At 50.6% G+C, this 25,271-nt stretch overlaps 11 protein-coding genes and 1 non-coding gene across 12 annotated transcripts; 7 read left to right on the top strand and 5 right to left on the bottom strand.

Annotated features, from left to right (window-relative positions):
- Nucleotides 1–653: 653 nt before the first annotated feature.
- Nucleotides 654–1,169, top strand: PC9H_007818 (uncharacterized protein; the record flags this gene model as incomplete). Its single annotated transcript, XM_036777343.1, has 1 exon — nt 654–1,169. The coding sequence occupies one exon, from the start codon at nt 654–656 to the stop codon at nt 1,167–1,169; it is 516 nt and encodes a 171-aa protein (XP_036630963.1).
- A 275-nt stretch (nt 1,170–1,444) lies between these two features.
- Nucleotides 1,445–2,946, top strand: PC9H_007817 (uncharacterized protein; the record flags this gene model as incomplete). Its single annotated transcript, XM_036777342.1, has 7 exons — nt 1,445–1,631; nt 1,693–2,017; nt 2,075–2,223; nt 2,273–2,388; nt 2,442–2,553; nt 2,605–2,618; nt 2,677–2,946. The coding sequence occupies 7 exons, from the start codon at nt 1,445–1,447 to the stop codon at nt 2,944–2,946; spliced, it is 1,173 nt and encodes a 390-aa protein (XP_036630962.1).
- Nucleotides 2,947–4,671: 1,725 nt separating this feature from the next.
- PC9H_007816 (uncharacterized protein) lies at nt 4,672–6,740 on the top strand (the record flags this gene model as incomplete). The annotated part of the gene is made up of 10 exons (XM_036777341.1): nt 4,672–4,861; nt 4,915–5,048; nt 5,139–5,239; nt 5,293–5,441; nt 5,493–5,608; nt 5,885–6,074; nt 6,129–6,210; nt 6,266–6,388; nt 6,496–6,654; nt 6,731–6,740. The coding sequence occupies 10 exons, from the start codon at nt 4,672–4,674 to the stop codon at nt 6,738–6,740; spliced, it is 1,254 nt and encodes a 417-aa protein (XP_036630961.1).
- A 332-nt stretch (nt 6,741–7,072) lies between these two features.
- On the bottom strand, nt 7,073–7,150 carry PC9H_007815. Its single transcript has one exon. It is a non-coding gene; the product is annotated as a tRNA-Gly (tRNA).
- Nucleotides 7,151–7,247: 97 nt separating this feature from the next.
- On the top strand, nt 7,248–8,622 carry PC9H_007814 (uncharacterized protein; the record flags this gene model as incomplete). The annotated part of the gene is made up of 3 exons (XM_036777340.1): nt 7,248–7,351; nt 7,414–7,497; nt 7,554–8,622. The coding sequence occupies 3 exons, from the start codon at nt 7,248–7,250 to the stop codon at nt 8,620–8,622; spliced, it is 1,257 nt and encodes a 418-aa protein (XP_036630960.1).
- Nucleotides 8,623–8,732: 110 nt separating this feature from the next.
- On the bottom strand, nt 8,733–10,514 carry PC9H_007813 (uncharacterized protein; the record flags this gene model as incomplete). Its single annotated transcript, XM_036777339.1, has 12 exons — nt 8,733–8,958; nt 9,029–9,054; nt 9,122–9,171; nt 9,228–9,255; nt 9,307–9,333; nt 9,386–9,418; nt 9,477–9,558; nt 9,617–9,671; nt 9,737–9,790; nt 9,848–10,011; nt 10,077–10,213; nt 10,269–10,514. 12 exons carry the CDS (start codon nt 10,512–10,514, stop codon nt 8,733–8,735), a joined length of 1,128 nt encoding a protein of 375 aa, XP_036630959.1.
- A 560-nt stretch (nt 10,515–11,074) lies between these two features.
- On the bottom strand, nt 11,075–13,946 carry PC9H_007812 (uncharacterized protein; the record flags this gene model as incomplete). The annotated part of the gene is made up of 8 exons (XM_036777338.1): nt 11,075–11,336; nt 11,386–11,436; nt 11,491–11,575; nt 11,630–12,734; nt 12,790–13,011; nt 13,065–13,352; nt 13,391–13,781; nt 13,834–13,946. 8 exons carry the CDS (start codon nt 13,944–13,946, stop codon nt 11,075–11,077), a joined length of 2,517 nt encoding a protein of 838 aa, XP_036630958.1.
- Nucleotides 13,947–14,500: 554 nt separating this feature from the next.
- Nucleotides 14,501–14,976, top strand: PC9H_007811 (uncharacterized protein; the record flags this gene model as incomplete). Its single annotated transcript, XM_036777337.1, has 3 exons — nt 14,501–14,548; nt 14,601–14,740; nt 14,796–14,976. 3 exons carry the CDS (start codon nt 14,501–14,503, stop codon nt 14,974–14,976), a joined length of 369 nt encoding a protein of 122 aa, XP_036630957.1.
- Nucleotides 14,977–15,197: 221 nt separating this feature from the next.
- On the top strand, nt 15,198–16,549 carry PC9H_007810 (uncharacterized protein; the record flags this gene model as incomplete). Its single annotated transcript, XM_036777336.1, has 3 exons — nt 15,198–15,307; nt 15,357–15,440; nt 15,496–16,549. The coding sequence occupies 3 exons, from the start codon at nt 15,198–15,200 to the stop codon at nt 16,547–16,549; spliced, it is 1,248 nt and encodes a 415-aa protein (XP_036630956.1).
- Nucleotides 16,550–17,397: 848 nt separating this feature from the next.
- PC9H_007809 (uncharacterized protein) lies at nt 17,398–20,289 on the bottom strand (the record flags this gene model as incomplete). Its single annotated transcript, XM_036777335.1, has 16 exons — nt 17,398–17,479; nt 17,534–17,582; nt 17,641–17,711; nt 17,792–17,961; nt 18,032–18,059; nt 18,120–18,209; nt 18,265–18,506; nt 18,571–18,585; nt 18,638–18,657; nt 18,710–18,725; nt 18,776–19,231; nt 19,285–19,423; nt 19,472–19,581; nt 19,631–19,803; nt 19,860–20,085; nt 20,134–20,289. 16 exons carry the CDS (start codon nt 20,287–20,289, stop codon nt 17,398–17,400), a joined length of 2,043 nt encoding a protein of 680 aa, XP_036630955.1.
- A 480-nt stretch (nt 20,290–20,769) lies between these two features.
- PC9H_007808 (uncharacterized protein) lies at nt 20,770–21,447 on the top strand (the record flags this gene model as incomplete). The annotated part of the gene is made up of 4 exons (XM_036777334.1): nt 20,770–20,893; nt 20,944–21,009; nt 21,066–21,246; nt 21,294–21,447. The coding sequence occupies 4 exons, from the start codon at nt 20,770–20,772 to the stop codon at nt 21,445–21,447; spliced, it is 525 nt and encodes a 174-aa protein (XP_036630954.1).
- Nucleotides 21,448–21,514: 67 nt separating this feature from the next.
- On the bottom strand, nt 21,515–25,122 carry PC9H_007807 (uncharacterized protein; the record flags this gene model as incomplete). The annotated part of the gene is made up of 18 exons (XM_036777333.1): nt 21,515–21,863; nt 21,924–22,206; nt 22,258–22,423; nt 22,473–22,499; nt 22,552–22,820; nt 22,873–22,919; nt 22,977–23,071; nt 23,120–23,195; nt 23,247–23,357; nt 23,411–23,575; nt 23,633–23,957; nt 24,010–24,145; nt 24,203–24,433; nt 24,482–24,763; nt 24,811–24,871; nt 24,921–24,990; nt 25,046–25,055; nt 25,108–25,122. The coding sequence occupies 18 exons, from the start codon at nt 25,120–25,122 to the stop codon at nt 21,515–21,517; spliced, it is 2,718 nt and encodes a 905-aa protein (XP_036630953.1).
- Between the last annotated feature and the right edge of the window lie 149 nt (nt 25,123–25,271).

Here is a 25,271-nt window from a genome sequence, read left to right as displayed (position 1 = left end):
GGGAAAAAAGTATAGACTTTTGGTACATTTTCAATATATTATCGCACCACATCCCTTTCTCACCACATCCCTTTCTCAGCTTTTAAATTCACAGGTTGAAGGATGTGATTTATGAAGCAGCTATAGCAGAGGTATAGCCAATTCAACGTCGAGCCTCACCGATAAGTAGAGATTCGAGAAACGCATCAGAACAAAGGCTTCGAGACCATGAACTCTCGAGCTTACTGTGGCATCATGCCGCCATGCCATGCGTAAGCTTATACCCAGGTATCCCTCATTTGACGTTTATTGGACGCTAGCAGCTAGTGCGTGGAGTTGCACTGCTGTTGCATCGGGTCATCCCCCACAGTCACAACTGTACATTGCACTCATCCTACTTGAAACGATCTGACAGGGACAGTAGAAGCAGTGGTAGCATGCGATCACTCCCGTAGATTAGGGTACCGTGAAAAATAGGGTGTTTTTTAACAACGGATTATTAACAGTGTTAATAACAGGTTAATAACAGGTTAATAACATCGGTAGAGCTCCTGGCGGGTGTTAAAAATTGTGAGAAATACACGTGACCAGCAGCCCATGAGGCTCTTTTCCAAACGAAGTTTAGTAGTGCCTTGCCAAGTTGCCCTCACCCCGAATAAGGCCCTTAACGAACGATGTTGCCTCAGTATGATCCTAGAATACGATGTCGCAAACCCTGGAAAGGGAGTTGGCAAAATTTCAAGCCTGTTCTTGAACATCCATGTCCGCAATCACTGAAAACACCCCCGAGCAAAAACTCGTTCGCCTCGCGAGACTTCTCAGGTACCTACCTCGTACTCTACCTGACACCGGACGGACAAGCAAAGTGTACACATTTTTGTCTTGGTCCACAAATCCGGATTACGAAGATATCAACGAAAATTTCAAGACAGTTTTTGGCTGGGCCGCCCGCTCTTCCGGCGATGGAATCTTATGATTCGGTCGACGATGGGGACAACGGCATGCTCCGGGAGCTAGCCATTGAGATCGAGGACGACGACTTCGAACTCGATAGCGAGATTAACCTTAACGCCCCCGTTCTTCGGGCATTGCTTAGAGGTGAAGCAACCCCTGCTGCACAGTCAGCGTCACAACCTCCCGCTGCAAAGACCTGTGCTAGTATTACTGTAGAGGAGGCGTGGAAGTTTTGACATGCCTAGCATCGTTTTTTTTCGCGTTTTTCACCGCCAAAATTTTTTAACATGTAAATAATAGGTTATTAACAATATTTAACATGTTATTAACCCCGATGTAACTAATTAGTTAATAACTGGTGTTAACAATCGGTCCAACAGGTGCAAAGTTACTAACATTGTCATTAACTTGCTGTCGAATTATTCACGGTACCCTACCGTAGATCCGACTCAAGGTCGAGGAAATCGAAAGTACTGTTATATAAAGGACCCATGGCATATCTCTGGTCGGCATGGAGTCTGCCTATTATCTTGCTATCGGCGTAACTGGCTTTCTAGGATACCTCATCCTGTTGAAGCAACGACCTCTTCCTTCGCCTCTCCCCCCAGGCCCCAAAGGCTGGCCTGTCCTTGGAAATATTGATGTTCTCCCTTCAAGTCGCGCATGGGTCAAATACTCAGAGCTTGGACACCAATATGGTTTGTTGGAACCGACGACTCATTCGGGTGTGCTTCAAGTCTCTGATATCGCACTTTCTAGGTAGCATCGTGTACCTCAAAGTAATGGGCAAATCGATGGTAGTTATCAACGACGCCAAATATGCGTTCGATATGTTGGCCATGAAGAGCCGTTGCTTCAGCGATCGCCCCAAGTTCGTGATGGGAGGACAGCTGGTTGGTTGGGACGAATGCCCCGGCCTTATTCCCTTCTCGGAAACCTGGTTAGAGTATCGACGTCTTTTTTCTCAATTCATGGGCACAAAGTCCAAGGTCGCGGCCTTGCAAAATGTGTTACACGATGAAACCCGCGCCTATATCGATAGTATCTTCAAGGATCCCCGGAGGTGGGTCCAACACTCACAAAGGTTCGTCTCTCTAGCTAGCTGCAGTGTCGCGTCTGGTGTTTATAACATTCGTCGAAGATTCTCTGGTGGAATTGCCCTTAAGATCACCTATGGCTATTCCGCCGAGCCAGAGGATGATCCACTTCTAAAGCTCGTTGACGAGGTCATGGCACACTTCTCGGATACCATGCGTGCCAATGCGTATATGGTTGACTTATTCCCTATTTGTGGGTATCGACTAGCTGTGCTTCACCCAGGTTCTGATCTTGTTTGTAGTGCGCTTCGTTCCGCAATGGTTCCCCGGGGCGTCGTGGAAACGCAAGGCAGCAAAATACAGAATGAACCTGGTGCATACGGTGAACAGACCCTATGAGATTGTAAAGCGAAAAATGGTGAGTTTGATAATAAAGAAAGGATGAAAGAACATGTCGCTAGACCCGTTCAGGCTGATGGGACGGCTGAGCCATGCTTCGTGATGCAAGCACTTGAAAATACTACCCTCAATTCAGCGCAACACGAACGGAATATTCAATGGGCCGCTCTGGGTATATATGGTGGTTGGTGATTCTTCATGTGCGACATGGATGACGTCCTCATCTCCTCATTAGGTGGCGCAGACTCGGTATAATTTATCTTCCTGCCTTCCACCTCAAGTACACAAATACTCATACCACGTATAGACCACCGCCGGCATTGAATGTTTCGTCCTCGCCATGGTGCTGCACACTGACGAACAGATCAAAGCACAAGGCGAGCTTGACGCTGTTCTTGGGTCTGGCCAGTTGCCTACCCTGTCTGATCGCTCCCGCCTACCTTATGTCGAAGCTCTATACACTGAGGTTATGAGGACGTATACGTTTGTCCCGCTAGGTACTCATCTCCCAGACCCAAACAGCGAGCCCCCCGATCTTGACCTTGATTTTAATAGGGCTTCCTCGTACCGCTACTGAAGATGTCTTGCATGACGGCTATTTCATACCCAAGGGTACTACGGTTGTATCGAATGCCTGGTCCGCGCTCCGTCCCCTTCGTCGCTGTCCCCTGACCTGACAAAACGTGTAGGCAATTCTTGCGTGATCCTAAGATGTACATGAATCCAGAGTGCTTCGATCCCAACCGTTTCCTAGGTGAAGAGAGCCGCGTTAAAGAGACGGATCCTCGCGATTATCTGTTTGGGTATGGACGTAGGTAAGCCAAGGGATATGGCTTATATGGGATGTGGCCCTCGCTTACTTCTGAGGTGCCAATTCAAGGATTTGTCCAGGTATTAATCCAAGCACTTATTACTCAGAACCCAGCTGATAAATTGCTACTTCGTCGCTCCAAAGGCATGCACCTGGCCGAGGCCACAATGTGGCTCGCTTGCTCGTCTTTGCTGGCATCCTTTGACATAAGACCTCCAGAAGAAGACGGTAGATCTGTTCTTCCTGTTCCCCACTTCATGGATGGGTCCATGAGGTGCGTAACCTTGCTACCTTCCTGGAGGACGCCATACTCAGCATATTTTGTTTCCTGTGTATCCAGTCATCCGGAGCATTTTGAATGTACAATTCGTCCCAGAGTGAGCATGGACCGTTTGGGTAGGTCTGTACTGGAATAAAGCTCCTACCGAGAGTTCTACCCAGCAATCTCCATAATGGAAAGTGTGCGACAGATCATGGGCCTTCCTGTACCTATAGCATGCTCTAGAGATCCATTGGCATTGGTGGGTTCTTGATACAGGTTCAAGGCACAAAGAATTCCTCGCAAGCGAGAATTGACTCATGTCAATTGCTCGTGACGACTAAGACCTAAACAAATGCAGTTAAGTGGTCGCTAACCGCTAAGTCAGTAATGATTTTGATTTCTTACCATTGTTAGGATATATGGTGCTGGTGAAAAGTAGCCTCGTGACCAGGCCTCTACGAAGTCTCGCTCAAAGAGGAGACCCTCGATAGAGGGTCTCCTCTTTGAGCGAGTCCTTCATAGACAGGTCGGTCATCGGCCTAGGTGAAAAGCTCAAGCTTTGGCTTTTGAGACTCCACGCGAAAGCGCCGCGGGAGCGCCTCATACTTCCTTCTCCATCCTTCCATATGATGCATCCATTCAAGCTTCAAGCTTCAAGTTGCAGCATTCTGATAACGGCCCTTTGACAGGCCTCGCAAGTAGTGTTTCCTCACGCAATGGACCAACGCGCCGAATACAATTCTAGGCGTACCAAGTCGCGTCTTTTTAAGCAATGTGAGCATTCGAGTTGTGAGATATGGTTGATAGAACGTCGTGTGCTTAGTAGAGTTCACGCAGAGCAGGGGGCCGACCACACGGCAAAGAATGAAGGGTCAGAGAGCACAAGCTTTCGAACACTTCTGCACGCGATTACAGTGCCGCGTTCCTTAGGCCAAGCTTCGCGGGTCCTTCACTCTGCGTACCAAGTGGGTGACTCAGCCCCACCCCTCCCGCGGGAGCTCACCCCAGCATTGCGTGCTCATCGCGCAGAATCATCGCCTGTATGTATAGTATATATGACAACTATCCCCTCACAGACGCTTCGGTTGGTTAGACTTGCATCCACGCTGCGGACGACGGACAAGCTGGCCGGCATGCAACCCTTCCAGGTACTCCACCTCAGGAGTCGGCTCAAGAAAAATGAAATCCAGGATCGTATAAAGGACCTCTAGACACGTCTCTACGTCGACATGGAGTCTTCTACCTATTATCTCGCAGCTAGTGTGTTTGGCTTGCTAGCGTCCTTCCTTATGTTGCGGAAGCAACGTCTTCCCGCGCCTCTCCCGCCAGGTCCCAAAGGCTGGCCCATCCTTGGAAATATCGACGTTCTTCCTTCAGATCAGGTTTGGCTTAAATACTCGGAGTTGGGGCGCCAATACGGTATGATGGGTTTTGATTCGAGCCTCTTCAACTCTGAGTCTTGCATGTTCTAGGTGGCATTGTGTACCTCGAAGTCATGGGCAGCCCGATAATCATTCTCAACGACGCCAAACATGCGTTCGATATGTTGGCTACGAAGAGCCGTAACTATAGTGATCGCCCAAAATTCATGATGACAGGACATTTTGTTGGTTGGGACGAATGCCCTGCGCTCATCTCTTTCTCGGAGACCTGGATCGGATATCGACGCCTTTACTCTTGATTCATGGGTACCAAGTCCAAGATCGAAGCCTTCCATAATGTGTTACACGACGAAACCAGAATTTACATCGCTAGTATCCTCAAGGAGCCCCAGACGTGGACTCAACATACTGGAAGGTCCGTCTTTCAGGGTGGCGGCATTGTTGATATCGTTAATTTAATCTGTTCAGATTCGCCGGGGGCATTGTCCTCAAGCTCACCTATGGTTATTCCGCCGAGCCTCAGAACGATCCGCTGGTAAAGCTCGTTGACGAGGCTATGGGACACTTTTCCGAAACCGTGGGTGCCAATGCGTATATGGTTGATATATTTCCCATTCGTAAGTCTCTACCAGCTTTTTGACACAGGTTCTGATGTTACTTACTCATAGTGCGCTTCGTACCTCGATGGTTCCCCGGGACTTCGTGGAAGCGCAAAGCAGCGGAATACAGGGCGATCCTCAAACAGACGGTGAATGTGCCCTACGAGTTCGTAAAGCAAAGGATGGTGAGTTTAGGGACAAACGTACTGAGCAGCATGTCAATCATCGGGGACAGAGCGATGGGACGGCTGAGCCATCCTTCGTGTCCCAGGCGCTGGAAAATAGCCCCCTTAGTCCAAAGGAAGAGAGGAGTATACAGTGGGCCGCTGCCGCTTTATATGGTGGTTGGTGAACTTCTTTCGCGTGTTATCAATCACATTCTCAACCCTTCGTTAGGTGGCTCTGACACGGTATAGTTTATAGTATTGCCTTATTCGCTCTCATCTCAATCGCGTCTATAGATTGGGACCGGCATTGAATGTTTCTTCCTTGGCATGACACGGCACACCGACGAACAGATTAAAGCACAGATCGAGCTTGACAATGTCCTTGGTTTTGGCAATTTGCCTACCCTCGCTGATCGCCATCGCCTACCCTACGTCGAAGCGCTGCTCACAGAGGTTATGAGGATGTATACACTCGGCCCAACAGGTCATACTTTCTCCGTGCATGCATTCGATCTCTCGATACCGACCATATTTTCAGGAATCCCTCATGCTGTCACCGAAGATGACATCCACGACGGCTATTTTATACCCAAGGGCACTAAGATTATCACTAATAACTGGTTGGCGATTTATTCTCCTCTCCTCTAGCCCCTTGCGAGCTAAGTGAACGCGCAGGCAATTCTTCCGTGATCCCAAGACCTACCAGAATCCAGAACGTTTCGATCCCCGCCGCTTCCTAGGGGAAGGCCGTGCTAAAGAGACAGATCCACGTGTCTATGTTTTCGGGTACGGGCGAAGGTGAGTTCTGGGATGGTGTGTCGGGTTGAGATGCGGCTCTTGCTTACGTCTATGGTGCCTATTCAAGGATTTGTCCAGGTAAGTATTACTTTGCACACAACTCGAAGTTCACTTGATTCACTTGATTTGGTCCCGAAAGGCATGCACCCAGGCGATGCGGCAATGTGGCTCGCTTGTGCATCCGTACTGGCATCCTTTGACATACGGTCCCCAGAAGACGGTAAACGTATCCTCCCTAATCCTCGCTTCGTGGACGGGTCCATTACGTGCGTAACCTTTGTGTCTACTAGAGGTCTTCGTCATGCTCATCATGTCATCTTTCGTGTGTGTCCAGTCATCCAGAGCATTTTGAGTGTACAATCCGTCCCAGAGCTAGATTTTCATAGCCCGTTGGGTAGTTAACGTTTTGACGCTCGACCTTCATTTTACCAAGCAATATATCATGAGGGTATCCAGTGTGTCATTGGGAAAGCGTGTGGTAGACACTGAAGCTAAGTTGTTCTGACAAGGCAGATGTTCTATAGACTCTGGAGACCTACGGAGAAACTACCCATTGCAACGGAACCTCGTCTGCGAAGAGAACTGTATGTAAAGATGTCTTCCAACGGCTTCATAGTCTAAGTCCAAGTAGAGATGCTTGATACAGGTTCAAGGTCAAAAAGACTGCTCGCAAAAAAGCACAGCTGCATCAAGCGAGAATTGAACTCGCGGCGGGTCGAAACGTGATGGCAACGACCCAGGTTACCACTACCCCATTGATGCCGATGCTGCAACGGGATGATTTTGAATGACAGCATGCTGTTGCTCCTTTTATGTACTTGCAGACATTGCCCATAAAGGAGCTCAACCGCTGACTACCATGTTCCTTCGTCACCAGCCATTCAAAGGACTGTATCTGGCTTTCGAGCTTCTACTGACTCTCTTCGTGCGAATACCTGTGTGGACCATTCTGTCACTGCCAAGGTAAGAGCCTTGCTTTCATTCAATTTATTCATTTGGTATCCACGGAGCACCATCGTGTGCAGGTCATGGCGCCCTCGACGGTCCTGGGATATGAGACGTGTCATATGGGTGCGACTCATCAAGTTGATCATCGAGCTACCGAACAGGTTCGTTTGGTATCGTCCCCCTGAAGAATTGACCTTAAAATCGCGCTTCCGTACAGAACTGGCCCCATAACCACAGTTCCAAACCATCTCGCGATTACCCCGGGCGTGGGCGTGAATGGGGTCTGGGTCGAGCCTGTACCACAACTAATCACTTCCCCCCTCTCTGAATGGGCAGCGAAAGCAGCAGTTTCTCCGATCAGGATCCCAGGATATTGGATTCACAAGAAAGGCTCAACCATTCCGGTGGGCGCGCCTCCTATGCCTGGCGAAAAGGTCGTGTACTCAATGCACGGCGGTGCCTACGTCCATGAATCCGCGCACCCTACACAACCCGTTGCAGCCATCAGCAGAGGGTTCCTCAAGCACGCTCAATCAGTGCACCGAGTCTTTTCCATCGAATACCGGCTATCTTCATCCCGCCCTGTGCCGTTCGCACCGTTTCCAACTGCACTCATCGACGCGCTAGCTGGTTACGCGTACCTCGTAAACGAAGTCGGGTTCCACCCAGCCGACATCATCTGCGAGGGTGACTCTGCGGGCGGCAACCTTGCGTACGCTCTCACGCGCTATCTGGTCGAACAACACAACAATGGCAACACCCAGATACCCGCCCCGCCAGGAGCCTTATTGCTCCTGTCTCCCTGGGTCGACTTGTCCTTCTCTCACGACGAAAATCCTGAGACCGACGCGTCCCATCGCTTCGTCAACTCGGATTATATCGATATACGGCCAGGAATACAGGGAGTGAATTATCCCAAAGTGGCTTTCCTTGGTCCTCATGGGTTCGCCGCCGCGGAGACGAACCGATATATCTCCCCGGCAGCGAAGAATCCGGCTATCTTCAATACCGAGAACCCAATGGAGACTCCTCTATTCAAGGGATTCCCAAGGACGTTTATTGTTGTAGGCGGTGCCGAAGTACTATACGACCAGATCAAGACATTCATCAGTCGAATGGTCAGCGAGTTGGGTGCTGGCGACGGGCTCAACGCCGGCGAAGGCAAGGTGGCTGTTCACGAAGCCCCCGACGCTATCCATGATTATCTCGTATTCCCCTGGCACGAGCCTGAGCGCAGCGAGACACTCAATGCCATCGCTACTTGGATCGATGCTGATAAAGCGTGATCTTACCTAGATGTCATATCTATGTCGACACTTGCTCAGTCTATAGACCCCAAATGAAGGTCCAAACAAGGACAATGCATAGCTATAATATACCACATGCAAGCTCGATGTCACTGCTTCTGGCGTACTTCTATATCTTCGGTACTTACATCCTCCGAGGACGAAGGAACGTTGCGTTGATTGTGCTGGTGCCTTGTCGACACTTCGTTAAACGCTTCGCCGCTCTCAGCACTCCGCAGTCCACCAGCTTCGTAGTCCCGAAGATAGAAATATGTCGCTGGCAGAGCCACGAGGAGGGCGCCGACGATGTTACCGAGGTACGCGGCGATGAGCGATCTATAAGCAGGATTCAGTCAGCGAGTTGATGACAGATGGAAATGCGCAGCAGAAGGGAAGAGTGGCGTACTTGCGAATGTATGCTGCCGCAGTCAGCTATTCGTGGCGCCGAACACATATATCAGAAGGTCAAATTTCCAAGGATCAAAATTCCCGGACGTACATCTGCACCGAACATAATGCCGAGGGGAACCGAAAACATGTTGGCAACAACTGAGAAGGATGTTGGGTGAGGATTATTATTGGGCATGCCGTAAGTCCCTGCCTACCATGATCAAATCCGCAGGCCACGAAAATCTGTACACAGGGTCAGCGAAGAATCCAGCGAACGGAAGTCATGGATGATACCCAGATAGGAATCCATATCGCGAAGATCTGGGAGCTGAGTGTTAAATTGGTGGTTTGCTACATTGGGGGCAAGTAATACCTTCGAGATTGTATCTTTTGCCCCGGCCGCTTGCTGATTGTAACAAGTGGCGATCAGCTCGGGTACGACGTGCTAAGCGAGGCCTATTTACCCATACAGCCACGCAAACGAGCCAATTGCATCCTATACCTCGCAGGAAGATTTGGTGCCACGCTGGGTCCGACGCCTTGTGCCTACGTAAAGAATGAATATCAGAAGGTGAGTATCCCGCTCGCACTCGAGTAAACGAACATCGCAAATGTCTTCGCGTAAGTGAGGTAAGGCTCGGTGGATATTATTCCGCTGTCTGTTGACCGCGTTAGATATGCGCTTTGGGAGTCGAGAAGGGAATCGGTAATGAATCTCGCTTACATCGAACCAGAATAGCTGCGAAGAACAAGCTGCCTACGAGGTTGCCGAATGTGACTAAGTATAATACTGTTGAATATCAGGAGCCTTTGCGATGTGATTCGGATCACCCACCAATAATCCAGTTAACGGGGAGGGACCACCATGGTATGACCCCTTTGATCAAGCCCATGGGAAATATCTTGAAGACACAAGTGAGCTTCACGAACCCGGGGCTGAGATAACGGCTACCAACCATCATGTTACTCGTCAAGAGTTCTTGCCCTTGCAATACAATCCTGTCGGACAGCGAGCTTGGCATTATACTCCGTGTAGAGGCAAAGGAGTAGGAGGTGGAATGTACATTACCAAACCGACAGGAAAGACGAGTCCCCCCATTATCTTGACGATCCCAGGATTTGCTGAGTTGATCCCAGCAGAGCCACCTGAGATGATCTCAGAGAGCAAGCCTCCGAAGGAAAGCATAGCTCCTGCGAGGAACTGTAGCCACCGCAAGTGAGACCTTGGTCAACACGAAGTGTAAATGGCAACATACGGCCTTCATGAAGATGGATTCGTAACGGTCTCTATGTTTGGCCATGGCATGGTCGAGCATGGCCACGGCCACTTGCTTCGGTTTCAGCGTGCTGGCGGAAGCCATCGAGTCTTCGAGGAGGTCAGAGTTGGAGGCAGGAAACGTGGGACTGCCTTGGGCGTCGACTCTATTAATGTTCACCCGCCATTTAGTAATGAAGGACTGTGCTCGTTGGAGTTGACTGGCCGATTCGGCATGAGGTGTCATGGGTTCTATCTTTGATTCAGCGTGCTGCCTCAAAGGAAGTTGGGACTGACCACACCCCGCATTGCCCACTATTTATGGGGTAACTCCCACCACGGCTAAATTTAATGGAAACCTGATAGGGAAGCACGTAAAAGTCCATTCAAGGAATGCAAGGTAAGAGGTGGGACGACGACGCGTCTTCGTCGGCCTAAGCGGTAGGAAGGATACTAGTAGCATATCCAGGAAGTAACCTACTCTGACGTGCTGGATGCGTTTTGCACTGGGCAACCGCCACTGACCATTGGCCAAGCCTTCTTGTGCGGCTATTTTTATCCTCAGCCACATCAATGGATGGGCGCAGAGTAAGTCCAAGGAGCGTGGAATTGTTCCTTTCAAACGCCCTTGAAACTTGGAGCAAGCGGAGATATACACCTGATGGTTGTCGACAGACGAAGAATCGAATTAGCAAGCGATATTGTGAGGTATACAAATAGGAAACTATGCAATGAAGGATGCAGAATTCAGAGGCAGCAAGGTCCGATCGCAAGGGTAAGGTAATGTGGCGAATAGTGAACGGGAAACTACCGGTGGAAGCCCCGATGTCCGAATGCCCGCATTCCCCGTCGGCTACTCGGAGAGTCCTGCGATGAGTGATTGGACGGGAAAAGCCCAGCGCGGTTGTGGGAGCTGATCTGCTTCCTGCGCAAGTGGGTAGGGGCAGGGAAGGGCTCGGGAAGGCCTTGGTCAGGCCCTGGCTCAGAGCGGAATATCTTGGGCCTCCACTCCTCCCTTTCGTCCATGATCGACGAATTCTTGAACTTCTCAACTTGCGATTCTTTCCCTCTATAGTTTGATCAGCCAATGTACGGGCCAACAAACCAAAGTGACTTACTGGTAATCTGCATAGCTCATTTCCAAGATCTTCTCACTCGAAAACATGTTCCTATGGATGTTGTGTTTGACTCGATGCGGGCACGAGGCAAGGAATATAACTCACCACTTTTGTCCCAGTCTGGCCTTTGCAAACGTCATTAGATCTTCGACAGCGATAAAGTTCACGAATGCGTATCCAACGTTGCATCCTGCAAGCATAGGACAGTCAAATACTGGTCATGCAGAAATCCTATCAATCTTACCGTTTGAGAAATCCATCCTAAGATAGAGGAAATCGATGCGGCGAGGGCAGACGGAATCGATATAGGCGATTAGATCGTCGTTCGTCATCTTGTTGGGGATATTTCGGATCATTACTGTAGTCCTTGTGTCTAAGCCAGCTTCGATTGTCGGAATATCCAAAGCGTTGTTTTTCGGAGCCGGGCGGGGATGCCCATGTTGTTGAGGTTGAGGAGAAGACGAGTGAGCGGAGTGGCTGCCCATGATTTCCGCGGGAGTAGATGTTCTGGTAGGGCCGTCGTGGCGCCTGGCTTGCACCCCTCTCCCTTGGTGCTGAGTTTGATGGGTGTTTCGGTCGGCTGAGCCCCGACGAGACGGAGGGCTCTCTGACCAACGCTCTCCTGTATTGACGGGATTGGAAGGCCCAAATGGAATCAGGACGTGCATGGGTGACCCACTCCCTCTCATAACGGTGTGCAAGGTACCATCCGACGCTCGGACGACACCCCCTTCTTGCGGGAATGCATTTCCGTAGGGGAAGACGAATTGCTGGGGGTGTTGGTAAGGGTGGTTTGAGGGGACTGGATTCGCCGGAGCGTAGAACGGTGTCGGGATGTCAAATGGAGCAGCAGGGGCTGGCGAGGGGTATGGATATTGACCTTCGGTGGGATGTGCGTAGACTTGGATAGATGTCGATGAAGAATACAGATACATTGGTCCTGTACCCCCTGGGCTTGCAGCCAAGGAGGTGTCAGTCGGAGGGGTCGTAGTTAGAGGCGACTCGACGGTGTCGACGCTCAGACTCCTGGGGCGAACTGTGCTGTCGTGCGGCCCCATGGTCAAGAGGCGCTCGCGATTTTGAACGGATTGACCGGCTTCATGAATGTCGGATTGGGTATGTCGGTGCGAAGTATCTATAGCTGGGAACGGGACCCTAGTGGTAGTATCGAGCCCAGAGGTCGCGTTAAGAGGCGGAGGCGCGAGGTGCGACGGTGGAGGGGGGAGGATGTCAACGCCAGAAACGCGAAGCTGCATGCCATACAACACTCGCTCATCGAGTGACACAAATGCCGACTTAGCATCACGAAGGTCGTAGTAGTCTACTATGAAGTGTGAACAATCCTGCGCCTACGACATTCATTACATTTGTTGTTCAACAAAGAAGCGGGAACCTGGCACTCACATTCTCGGCGGCTGACGTCTCTTGTGCGGGTGCAAACAACCTCAAGGGACCGAAAGAGCCCAGAAAACGCTTTACTAGAGAAATATCATAGCCGCCTTGTTCTGAGCCAAGAGTTAGGGAAGAGTTCTGATTGTCAAGTTGGCCGTCCGATTTTCCGGTTTCGCTGACGTGTAAATGGAACGCGCTTTGCATGTAGGCAAGGTGGTCAGAATAGCCAGTCAACTAACGTGATACTGTCAAACTCGGTTATTGAAGGCGCCCTACTCATCGCGTACCTCCAAAATGACCTCCAGAGAGGTCAAGGTGCAGGAAAGTGCATCTGTCGTGTCGGCTACGATATCCGAAGAAAAAGTCCCTGGTTGCGAAAAAATGTCTCGTGCTTGACTCGCGATGCGAGTATCGAAGAAAATGAGGAGTACAATTCCTTGTGCTTGGTGCTTTTGTGAAAAAGATTTGATTGCTGGGCGGGAACGAGAATTAGTCGAAGAATTGAGTTTGCGAATGGCATTGAGAAAAGAGCTTTCAAGTTGCGCTGAGGATGCGCGGGGGGAGACATTTTTCACCTGTACGGTGAGAATAAGCACGCGGGGGAATTAGGAACGTGGGGGCCAGCCATTAGCGTAAAAAAACTACGTGCCATTAGAAACCTGGATAAATTATCGCCTTCAGCTGTAGGAAACAATTCACTGTCGAAGTCGGTTGGATGGTGAGACGTGGCGCTGGTCTCGATACTTCCCGAAGTACGTATGGACGACGATGGGGTCAGCGGCGGACTTGGCATAGCGTTATACCGTCCTTGTTCGCTTTGGTGGTGTCGCGCTGATAGACCGTTGAGTGGTTTCTCAGTCGCCGCGGTGGTTGGTAGCTCTTGTGGAAGGTCTGGGAGGTCGAATCTGGTGACCAGGTGCGGGGGCGTGGCTGGTTGGTGGAGATTGTCTCGAGGAACGATACTCATTAGGCGCTGTGGGATCGGTCCAGAATGGGGCGGCAACCTTCGTCCCTTGTTCAGTGGTAGTCTAAGGAGCGACAATTACGAAAACTCACCAAAGATTAGGCAAAGACGAGCGTTGTGGATAGTGTCGAAACTGTGGCCTCTCAGATATACGCGCCTGAAGAGAATGCGTAGAAGCATGGGATCCTTGATCTTGAGACGACATGATGAGAACTACAGGCGACGTGACAGACGACGTTGGGGGAAGATGAAAGATGAAAGTGGGAGGTGTGATGGGTAAATAAGGTGTCCGATTTGACGTACCGGCATCAGAAAAGAAGATGGAGGTGGCCCACTGAGCGAGATTTGCGAATCTTGACTCCTTGTGGCGGCTCGTTGCTACGGCCTATACGTTTTCTGGAGCCAAGAAGCTAAAAAGAAGCTTTCAAGGAACAAAACCTGCTGCTCGAATTAGAAGAGGCCTTGCTATCAATCGGCCCCGGCACTTACCTCATATGTGTTCTGCATTAACTGCTGGGAAGGCTTTGAGTCCCTGGAATGTGAGCTTTCATGTCCGCGTCTTCCTTTGGAGGAGAAACGGAGAATCCTGGCGTTGATGAGAAATTGAGCAATGTTTGGAAGATGTGTAGTTCGAAGCAGGAGGGAAAGATCAGGCGCTCAGGGTGCTTCTGCAACTCCATGTTCCCACGCCCATGATGGTCCTCTCACGACCGCAAACTCTGCTCCGCCCAAATTCCATCCCGAGAAGACGAGCCAGACATGCCGTCGTATCAGATGCTGTGTATCACCACCCATTTCAAGGAATACGTGAGTCGATGTATAGGCTCTCTTTTTCCTTGCAACACTGACAGCGGGGCAGCAACACATCCGCGAACTCGTTCGACAGTCGGCCATGCATGTCATGAACGCTGGCGGCGCGGTCAGAAATCTGAACTACTGGGGCACTCAAATACTGCCGCAGAGAATGTCTAGGCATGGGGTAAAGCAGGACCGAGGAGAGTACGTTCTTTCCGATGGACCTTTCCTATGTTACGAGAACACTAAACGCGTACAGTTACTGGACCATGCACTTCGATACGTCTCCTCAGACTCTGCGGTCGCTGAATGGGATAATGCGACGTGACCCAAGAGTTCTGAGATGGACGGTGCTGAATCTCGGGTCGAAGGTAGAAGACGTCGCTGATGCCAGCAACAAAAACCTGAAAGGTGCTGCTGGCGCGCTGGAAATATCATGATATTCCCCGTCGGAGAGGCTACAAGTGGCCTCCCCCCTTCGCTGGCTGTCTCGTACATTCCATACCATGTTTTCGTTGACTAGCAAATAGACTTGACTAGCAAATAGACCACCTGATCCGTTTCTGATCCGGAAGCTGGGAATGAAATAACCGGGCTACAAGTTGTATATGTGTCCTCATATGCTGCATGCAACCAATCCACAGCTTCTCATTCGACCACCATGCCCCGCATTCTTCGCTACCAGCCATTCAAAGGATTGTATCTCGCAATCGAGGTCCTCTTCACGCTCGCCGTACGAATTCCTGTGTGGACGCTTCTCTCGATACCAAGGTAAGAGTCTTACGGAGACCGTTTTCCATGATTTGAACGTCTTGTGCAGGTCATGGCGCCCCCGACGATCCTGGGATATTAAGCGCGTTATCATGGTCCGACTCGTCAAATTATTCATGGACCTACCCCTGAGGTCCTTTATACTCGTTCTCCGAAAGAGCGAAATTCTGACCCTCGCTTTCCTTTAGGACTGGTCCCTTCGTGACCACTCCCAATTACCTGGGAATTACCCCAGGCAGAGGCGTGAATGGAATTTGGGTCGAACCCGTACCCCAGTTGATCACTTCGCCTCTTTCCGAATGGGCCAAGACAGCGGACGTCACTCCAGTTAAGATTCCGGGGTATTGGACCCACAAGCAAGATTCCACTATTCCTGTCGGCGAGTCGCCCATGCCGGGTGAAAAAGTCATCTACTCGATGCACGGCGGCGCGTACTCGCACCAGTCGGCGCATCCCACAGATCTCATTGCCGCCATTGCCAGAGGGATTTTGAAGCATACCGACTCCGTGCACAGGGTCTTCGCAATTGAATACCGTCTGTCTGAGTTCGGGCCGTTCCCCGCCGCCCTGCTTGACGCATTGGCGGGCTACAATTATCTCGTGAACGAAGTCGGCTTCAACCCCGCTGACATCATCTTTGAAGGCGATTCTGCGGGGGGTAACCTCGCCCACGCCCTCACGCGTTATCTCATCGAACAACACGATAACACCACTGTCCAGTTACCAGCGCCCCCCGGTGCACTATTGCTCCTCTCCCCTTGGGTTGACCTATCCAACTCACACGACGAGAACCCCGCAACCGACTCATCGAGCCGCCACAATTCCTCGGATTACGCTGAGATCCTCCCCTTATCACCCGGCGTCGAACACTCCAAAAAGGCTTTCATTGGTCCTCATGGTTTCCGTGCTGTAGAGACGAACCGATACATCTCGCCGGCGGCGAAGAACCCCGCTATCTTTAATACAGACAATCCAAAGGGCACTTCCTTGTTCACGGGCTTCCCAAGGACTTTTGTCGTTGTTGGTGGGGCGGAGACCCTCTACGATCAGATCAAAACGTTCATTGACCGGATGGTCGGCGAGCTAGGCGTCGGCGATGGGATCACGGCAGGCGAAGGCAAGGTATCGTATTTTGAGGCCCCCGATGGCATTCACGATTATCTTGTTTTCCCTTGGCACGAACCTGAACGCACCGAAACGCTCCAGGCCATCGCTAAGTGGATCGATGCGGACAAGCCATAAAGACTCTTCACGGAATCATTCTCTTGCCGCCAATAAGTGCGGGGCCACTATTACTCGCTTACCTCTGATTTCCTCTACTCTGGTATATATATTAGTGTTCTTATACCTAACTGATCTCTTGTACAGTAGTCGTTCTGTTTACTGAACAGAGCAGAATGGAATTAGGGTGTCGTTCATGATTGTTCCATACCCATCGTTGCTCGCCCGCTACGCATACGTTAGTCAAGGCGGTGGGAACAAGTTTAAGTGTTTTATATGTCGGCATTCGTCCGGCAACTATACGTGAGGACTCCACCTTGTCAGCTTAGCTCGCCTTCTGAATAATGCCAGCATTCAAGAAAGACTGTTGTTAAATTGCTGCTCTCTATTAAGCTCTGAATTCCGCTCCCGAGCCTTCTCAGCGGCGATAATGGGGGGTTCGGGGCAATGGGGTTCGGGGCAATGGGAACCCTGCGGTGCAGATGTCGCCCGAGCGGGAGATGGGTCCGACGTCCTATCAGCGGGAGATTCACACAGAACACCGAAGGGGTCGTTTCCCCAGTAAGGATACGTATCCCGACGTACCAGGCGCCTGGCGACCCCTTAAATCATGTACATACCTATATACGCGAAGGCCAACAAATGCGATTAAAGCCAATACGAAGCTCGGGCAGTGGAGGCCTTGGCTACCCGAGCTCGCGTGATCGATGCGAGCCTCTCTGTGTACTCCAAAGAATTTGGCATCGACGCGAGTACACGCCGCCGAAGAAGAACGCGTCAGACCCCAGTGTATTGGCTCATGGATAGATGATATACAAGGACTTCTTAAGGGATGTCGAATAAGATGGGTCTGCTAAATGTCCTCAGGACTAGAGTCCTTGGACGAAGAACGAGGGTTCAGGCCACGCAGTATGGATGACCTCCTTCCATATTGCAACAGGGTTATTAACACTATCATGTCACTGCATCAGTGACAAGGCGTGAATGAGGACCCGTACGACTCACGTCTCCTTTGTGAGCGGTAAATTGAAGTCCGCCGCATGGTCTTGCCATTCTATTATTATAGTTTTGAGTGTTCGACTACGCGACACGAAAGTCTGTAGCTCACGAACCTTCTGGTTGAGTCGGGTCGTCAATGCCAAAGCCGAGCCTCCAAGTAATACCTTGCACACTGTTCGTAAGGCTACATTGGAACGCGTTAGCAAGAACAGCCGGTGATCGCGCTTCATTGGTGCCTAGTATTCTAGTGGAACGGGAACTCACAAATCCGGAGGAGCAAGGGGATGGTTCTTCAGCTTCGCGGTCTTGATCTCCGTGTCAATAGTAGAAAAGTCGGTGGATTGTCCTCCCACAGTGCCGCAGTACTGCTGAGGTACATCGCGTTTCCCACCAACAACCACGGTCCTGACGCCTTCTAATTTAGACATCGTGATCTACATCAATGATTCCAACATGCCGAGATGAGATTTGCGTCAGCTGCAAAGTTTAACGGCAGGGGCTCACACTGAAGAGGGAACAGGAACTAGCACATCTGCGGTGTAAATGCGGACCTCAGTCATATACCATGTAATGAGAAGGAAGAACGACGAACCTTCCATTTGAGACTATCACGACATCTTTGGAATGGAAAAGGGCTTCGTTAGGTGGAGGAACATCAAATGGCTGGCATTCTTGGCCTAACCTATCCAGAAGAAATAGATCCTATCAAAGGAGACAGTCTCGCCCAAAGTACGCACCTCTGACTGAAGCTATCCTCATGTCCGTTGATAACATGGTGCTCCGCTTTTGACATCCAGTTTGCCCGCTTCTTGAAGCGGTGATGTGTCCCGTTAGTCCATTGCGCCGGATTATACAAGAGCTTTTCCCGAGGATCGGCACCGTTTTTGATTTCCTTGACAATCCGACGCGCCAGCGGGCCGGCTCTGGCGGTCGAGTCCAGGCCAGCTTGTGGCTCTGTCGTGGGCTTGGGTCCGATGATCTGTAGTCGTGGAAGTGGAATAGTAAATGGAAATAAGCAGCCTGACGGAGGCAGTTGGACTGACGATTCGGTGAAGCCACTTGATATCAAGTCTCAGCCTAGGCAATAAAACGGTGAGCGAAGGCACTTACGTGCGCAATACAAATGTAGCCTGGCGACGATTAGTAGACATAAAGTTACTGAGATCTCACTCATTGGCTCACCACCTCCGTTGTTCGTCTGATTCACCCGATTAGATCTGTATAGTACTCAGGAGGTAACTTACTTACCACATCTACGATCAGCCGTGAAGCACCGGCCCCTCTCAGTTCTAGAAGGCCTCGAAGCAAGCTTTTCTGCAGGCCAGAAAAACTAGAAGACGAAAAGCTGCCTAAGACGAGCACCCCAGTAGAATTGTCTTTCATCATGTAGAATTGTGAAACGCCGCTGCTGCCGTTGACCGCAGCCAAAGGCGGCCTAAGCCCTGTCGGCAAGGCGACGTCAGACAACGGCATGCTATCCAGCAGAACATCGAGGTGATGTTTCCTTGCATCTACGCGATCTAGCAAGGGTTGTTGCTGAGCGCGCGCGATTGGGCTGGGCTCGTCGGAAACGAAGTCGGCTTCATCCTCTGCGTATTCGTCGTATCCGTTCGTCCGTTTGACGGCTACGCAATTGCGCCCGCGGTATGTGCTTGAGTTCGTGAAATGGTTTGTCGATGCCGAGATCCGGGATCTGTATGGCAGCTATAAAACATCTGTCACTACCGACCTCCACCCTGTTTTATGAGGAGATGTACCAAGATGGTTTGCGCTTCTGTAGAGTTCTCCAGCTGCAAAGTGAGTGTGACATTGTCGGCATCTGGCCACGTCCTTTGAGCAAAGTTGCCCATCGTATAGTTCCAGCCTGCAGTAGTGCGGGAATAGCTCGAGAAGAATCTATGGGTTGTGTTAGACAATGTAACAGCCAAAGTACAGTTTACTAACGAGTTCTGTCGGGTACCGAATGACTGATAACTCCCGGTAGTCAGTGCATTGGCGTTGACAGCAGAGAATGGGTCGTTCCCGTCGATGAGCAGAACTCGGGCACCAGACAACTACACAGGAAATGAGACGTAGATGTCATGTTTGCCTGTGGATACGCACGGAAGACAGCTTTCCCTTGAGCTGCCTGGGCAAGGCCTGTTGCCAGAACTCGACTTCGCTGCCGAATTCGGTGGAGGAGACATTGAAAGCTTCTGGAGCTATGTGGACGCTCTGAGACCCATCAATGTTAGTCAGCAACACCAAGGGCGTTGGCAGGTACGTTATATACGACGCTTTTCCGTAACATAGTCAGAACTTTCCTCCAACAGCGACACGATGGATAAATTACCGTCATAGCAGTAATTGATATAGGCGCAGTGTCCGTCATTGACTCGTTTGAAGGTACGGAAGAGGTCAACATGGAGCTCAAAGTCTGATGAATAGTTCTGGTTGTTAATTCTAGCCAAGTCTGTGTGGAGATCTTCATGGACGTCGCGGGCGAACGGCTCAGGTGCTTGGATCTGATAGTTCACAGACGTGTGGAACGCGAGAGTCTTGTTCAGCACTTCAATAATCTACATGATCCTGAGCGTGTATTCCGCGCAGAGTTCGAGGATACGTACGTTTGCCTTGACGAGCGGTTCGACAGGGAAAGACGTAAAACATGCGCGCACTTCTCTTGGGGACACCCATTTCTTCCCTGATATTTCGGCACAGGGATCTCCTTTGGCATGAGCTGATAACCCCGCAGCGAGCGTCAGGACGAGGAGGGAGACCATCACCTAGTGGTTGTAGTGGGAAGGAAGAAATAACCTAATATGGAAATACCTGTTGGCGGGCCGCGCCAATAGTTTCCTTTACAGGCAAGGTCGGCGCGCACGTGAGCGTGACGGAAGACGGCACGTTTCGTAGTACCTATGTTAGGAACCACCAAAACGGTGGGCGTCCGCCTCGTAACTTTTGACTTGCTTCACACCCTTATTGCACCACAAGCACCAGTGCACGTCTTATATGCACGGGCGTTTGAACCTCTTCTTGGGCCTCTTGACCACGACCGCATTAAAGATTCGTTTCAAATTGGTGCGTGCCAAACTGGCCTGGGGACTTGACTGACCGTACCTTAGCCTTGAGAGCGGTTCAAAAAGAAAGGGCCTCGTACAAGGGAGGTAACAATGCTTGGTGGGGAGAAGTCATAAAGAGGACGGCTCTGGGAGCAGGCGGAGACCCCGACAGTGAGCAGCGTCCTACTAATTGTGGACATGGCAATGAAATTTAGTCATGGTTCAGAAGTGGAAAACTCTCTGCCAAAGATTGTCCCCAGTCTCCTTCGAAAGTTTAGTTCCAGTGGCGGCTATGTCGCGTTCGGGGACGCGGTATCTACTTGTGAGGGTTTCGTGGACTCTTACTTCTACACGTCTAATACCTGTGCTTAGTGCGGTATCTCAAGGAGGACAGGAAACTCAAGATTGCAATCCTGAGCAATACGGATTCTAGGATACGTAAGGACCCCTCCCCGTTGAATAATTGTATGCCCCTCTGACCTGGCTCTGTGTAGACCAGGTCATCGACGCACTTGGTATTAAGCGCTACGTCGATTGGACGGGCTTGAGCGCGGAAATGAAAACAGAGAAGCCGAACGCCGAAATGTTCACAAGAGCCATAGCGAGAATGAGCAGGTTTGAAGACCAGCCCCTCGAGTTGTCCGAGTGCCTTCATATCGGCGATGAACTCGAAAAGTATGTTTTGCCTTCCTCCAGGGACCCTTTACTCATCAATACCTCAGCGATTACCATGGACCGAAAAGAGTTGGAATGCGAGCACTGCTGCTTCGTAGACCCGGGTACGACAATAACGTCGACCGGGGAGTAGAATTGACGAACATTGATACTATTGCCACTTTGGCAGAACTCCAACGGCTATTTGAAACCGAATCATGACGCGAATATCTTTCGATTGCGAAGCTATATATAGCAAGTAAATATCGAGGGTGATGAATGAGCTCGTTTAATCATCATCCTCTTCGACATCACCGTATTCGAAGATGCCGAGCCGCTCTCGCTTAGCCAGATTCACAGCTTGCTGCAACGACTTGACGACCTGCGGATAGGCCGCCGTGTACTTGCAGTTCTTGCGGTCGATCGTAGCAAGGCCTTCGCGGAGTAGGTCGGCGTTGATGCAAGCAAGCGGATCGTTGGCGGCGTTGGGGTCGGTGGGATCTATCAGGCGTAGGTGTAGCAAGGCCCCCTCTTTGTGGTCTACGTTGGCGACTAATTTCCGCCCTTCGCATAGGGCCCGGAATCGTTCGATAGCCTCTGTATGATATTCGCTTTCTGGGCCAACCAACTTGATGAAGCTGACAAAGTGGTCATCATCAAGTCAGCGTAGCGTAATAACACACAAGACCCTTAGATACCTTAGACGTGCCTCGTGTGCTTGGCCTGGTAAAGAGCGGAATTTGGATTCCAGTGGTCGTATGTTGGCGAAGGAGACAGTGTCCTGGTTTCCGTAATCGATGAAAGTGACCTCAGCTTCTTTTTTCAGGGGAGATGAGCGTCGGATTTTGGCACGATACCAAGCACCGTCAGAGAATTTGGCTGATACTAGATCACCGCCTTTTGGAATAAAGTTTGCAGGTGCAGCTACCGTTCGATGATAGAGGGAGAAGTCCCGCATTAGTTGCTCAAGTGAAGCGATGCCTGGCGGCAACGGGTGAGTTGCATCACGGGAGGATTCAAGCATTGACTAACCTTCAGTGTTGAGAATCTGCACGGAGAAACCGAACCCGTTGTGAGTGCGTACGTCGCTGATGATAATATCCAGATATTCTGGTTTTAGTGGCGCTGCACTAGTATCGGCGACGGCTTCGGCCTCAGACGCTTTCTTCTCTGCCTCCGCATCGTACGATTGCCATATCTACGTGAAATAAGTATTTTGGCGCGAGACGAACATATGTTTTACTCACGCCTATCTTCGCTTCTTTGGCTTCGCTCTGCAGGTCTCATTGTCATTAGGGTATATTACGACGCGCAGGAAATACTCACCTCTGCATCGTACAATTGCTTCGACCAAGAGAGTCCTTCGGCTGAATAATCGTGGACACTAGCTAAGCCGGCTTTGACAAGGGCAATCGCAGCGTTCTCCGTCTTATTGAGGTAGAGTGCACCGATGAACCCGCCTGACTTGTCTACCGTGTCGACTTCGAACTCGGCGTCGCGTTGCATGTACCGACGCGTGGCAAAGTCTAATGCTTCTGTTCCAAAGGGCTCGCTCTTTTCGGATGGGTTTCGAGCAGTGCGAGGAGCGCGAATTCCTGTGAAACTGCATGGATTCAATTGTAGCGGCAACCATAGAAGCGCACTTACCACCAAGAACAAGGGTAAGAGTTTGGTTGTCCTTTGGCAGGAATATCCTATGGAACGAGGATTCAATGACAGAACAGAGGTGAATATATCAAAGGGAAACCGACTTGAATCGTGAGCCAGCGGCGACGTATTCTACAACGGCTGGTATTCTCCCAAGTCGCTTGAAACCGTTGAGGAATTGGTTGGCACGGGTCGCCGTCTACGCAGTATTCAGAGACAATTATATAGTAGACGGGATGGTTATTACCTCGGAAATATTTAATGGTTGTTTCGGCGCTGGAATGTCCTTCCCAGAGTGCAGACCGCGTGCGTCCGCTACAGCTCTGTTGGGTCTCTGAGCAGGGGTTTTGGCAGAAACGCGTCCGAAAACTCACGCTTGTTCAGCAGCCATCAACTTATCAAAGTCTGGTGATCGGTCTTCATCATCACGTCGGTGGCGAACGACGGTGGCAAGACCCTTCTCTATTAATTGTTCAGCAATATTTCTAAACGGAAACATATGTTAGCGATGGAAGATATGGCGTGGACATTCACTAACGCGTTATGCCCGCCGTATCGAATAGTTACACATTCGCGTTCTTCATACTCCCCCTCGCGAGGCCGTACGAAGTCGACGTGAACTTTGACATGCTTGCCAATCAACTTTTTGCGAAGGAACTCCCTCGCTTCGATCGCATACGATGCTTGTTTAGGGTCGGCCAACCTATAGGACGGTAATTCGTCAACACAGAGTAATATTTGCCAGAGTACCGGAACTAACTTAGGACCACGTGTCGAACTCAGTTGCAGGCGGCGTTCCTTATTGGAGGCATCCACAACAGAGACCTGGTCGCCACTCCATATGCGGACTACAGTAGCATCGAATGCTCGTGCTTGGCCGTTGACGGTGGTGACATTGTTCGAGGCAGTGGTCGGCGCGGTAGCGTTAGCGTACAAATGCAGACGCTTCTCCTTCGCAGACTTCTCTGCAGAACGCAGTCGTTCCATGCCACCGTAGCTCGCAAGGATGCCGGCGTGCCAGTCGACTACTCGAGCTAAGCCTCCGCTGACCAGATGTTCAGCAACATTGCCGGCAGGATGAAGTACTGGAGTTGAGCATGATTATTAGGCTCATGACATATTCGATTCGTTACGTACCTATTCCGATGAAAGAGCTAGCTGGCGTGGGACCTGTTGTATTAGACCCGATAGCTGCGGCTGTCGGATTAGGTAGTCCAAGTAATTGAACACGGACTGCACGATGCAGAAGGCGTGATTCAGTGAAGAATTTAGCCTGGACAATGGATGATGGATCAGACGTTAACGACTCTGGACGATGGTATTGACTCACCTCCTCGCTCCATTGCTCAGAAGGTTCACCCTGCTTGCTTGATGTACGGGGGCTACGTACACCTGCTAGTGCGATGTTGACAATTTGGTGCTCTCCATCTGGCATGAGAAGACGAACACGCATGTTTGTACCATCACGAACATGTTCAACAATACCATCAATCGATTTGCCTTTCCATTCAGTCAGAAAGCCTTGTGAGTCTTCCGGCATAGAATGGTGCACGGCGCGGGCCTGATCGTCCGGGGTCAGTGAGGAAATGGAGGGCGGAACATAACGTACTTGTGGGCCATGGGGGTTCCATACCCCCTTACCCGCGGCTTTAGCTTCGTTTTCGATTTCTTTCTTCTTTAGATCTTCTTCCGTTGGATCCCTTTTGGATTCCTTGATCTTAGCCCAGCCATTCTTCAGCAGTTCGGTGGACAAGTCGACGCCTCCAATCTCTGCGGACCCAAGGTCTCGAGGGACGTCATCATTCGAGGGTAAAGAGTGTATAGACGTGAAGGTGACCTCCTTGCCAACGGCGTGAACTCTCATGAATTCACGAGCTTCAAATGCCCAAGGCTGAGAATATGAGCAGCATAGCAAGCCAATAGGAACGGTGGGCGTACCTCATCTTCCCTCGTTGATGACCCCATTCGTGGAGCTGATACGTCTGCCAAATGAAGTACTCTGTCGCGAGGATATTAACAAATGACCTGGAGAACCAAATCTTGCATACCTTTCTTTTGGAGGCTGACCTTGCGGTCCTGGGCGGCCACGAAGAAGTAGAGAGTCGCCAGAAATGACGGCTGCACGATAATAATGAGTGTTCTACTTTGTTTCGGAGGGCCAACGAATACACACATTTTACGATCTAAATACATTTCCATAAGCTCCTGCGACCAGTACACAATCCAGTGACTTACAGCTTTCATGGCCATGTTAATCAAAAATAATGGTGAAGATCAGACGGCAGAGGCTGAGATGGTGATGGTTGGAACGTGTTCAATGTAGTAACTTCAAGGTGGCACTTGCACGAGACCAGCAAAGCAGATGGGATGATCTCATTAAGCGCCCGGTACCTTTCTGA

The sequence above is a fragment of the Pleurotus ostreatus genome (assembly GCF_014466165.1).
Source record: "Pleurotus ostreatus strain PC9 chromosome Unknown scaffold_5, whole genome shotgun sequence".
Classification (NCBI taxonomy): domain Eukaryota; kingdom Fungi; phylum Basidiomycota; class Agaricomycetes; order Agaricales; family Pleurotaceae; genus Pleurotus; species Pleurotus ostreatus.
Note: the sequence above shows the minus strand (reverse complement) of the source record. Positions and strands in the feature narration are given on the sequence as shown.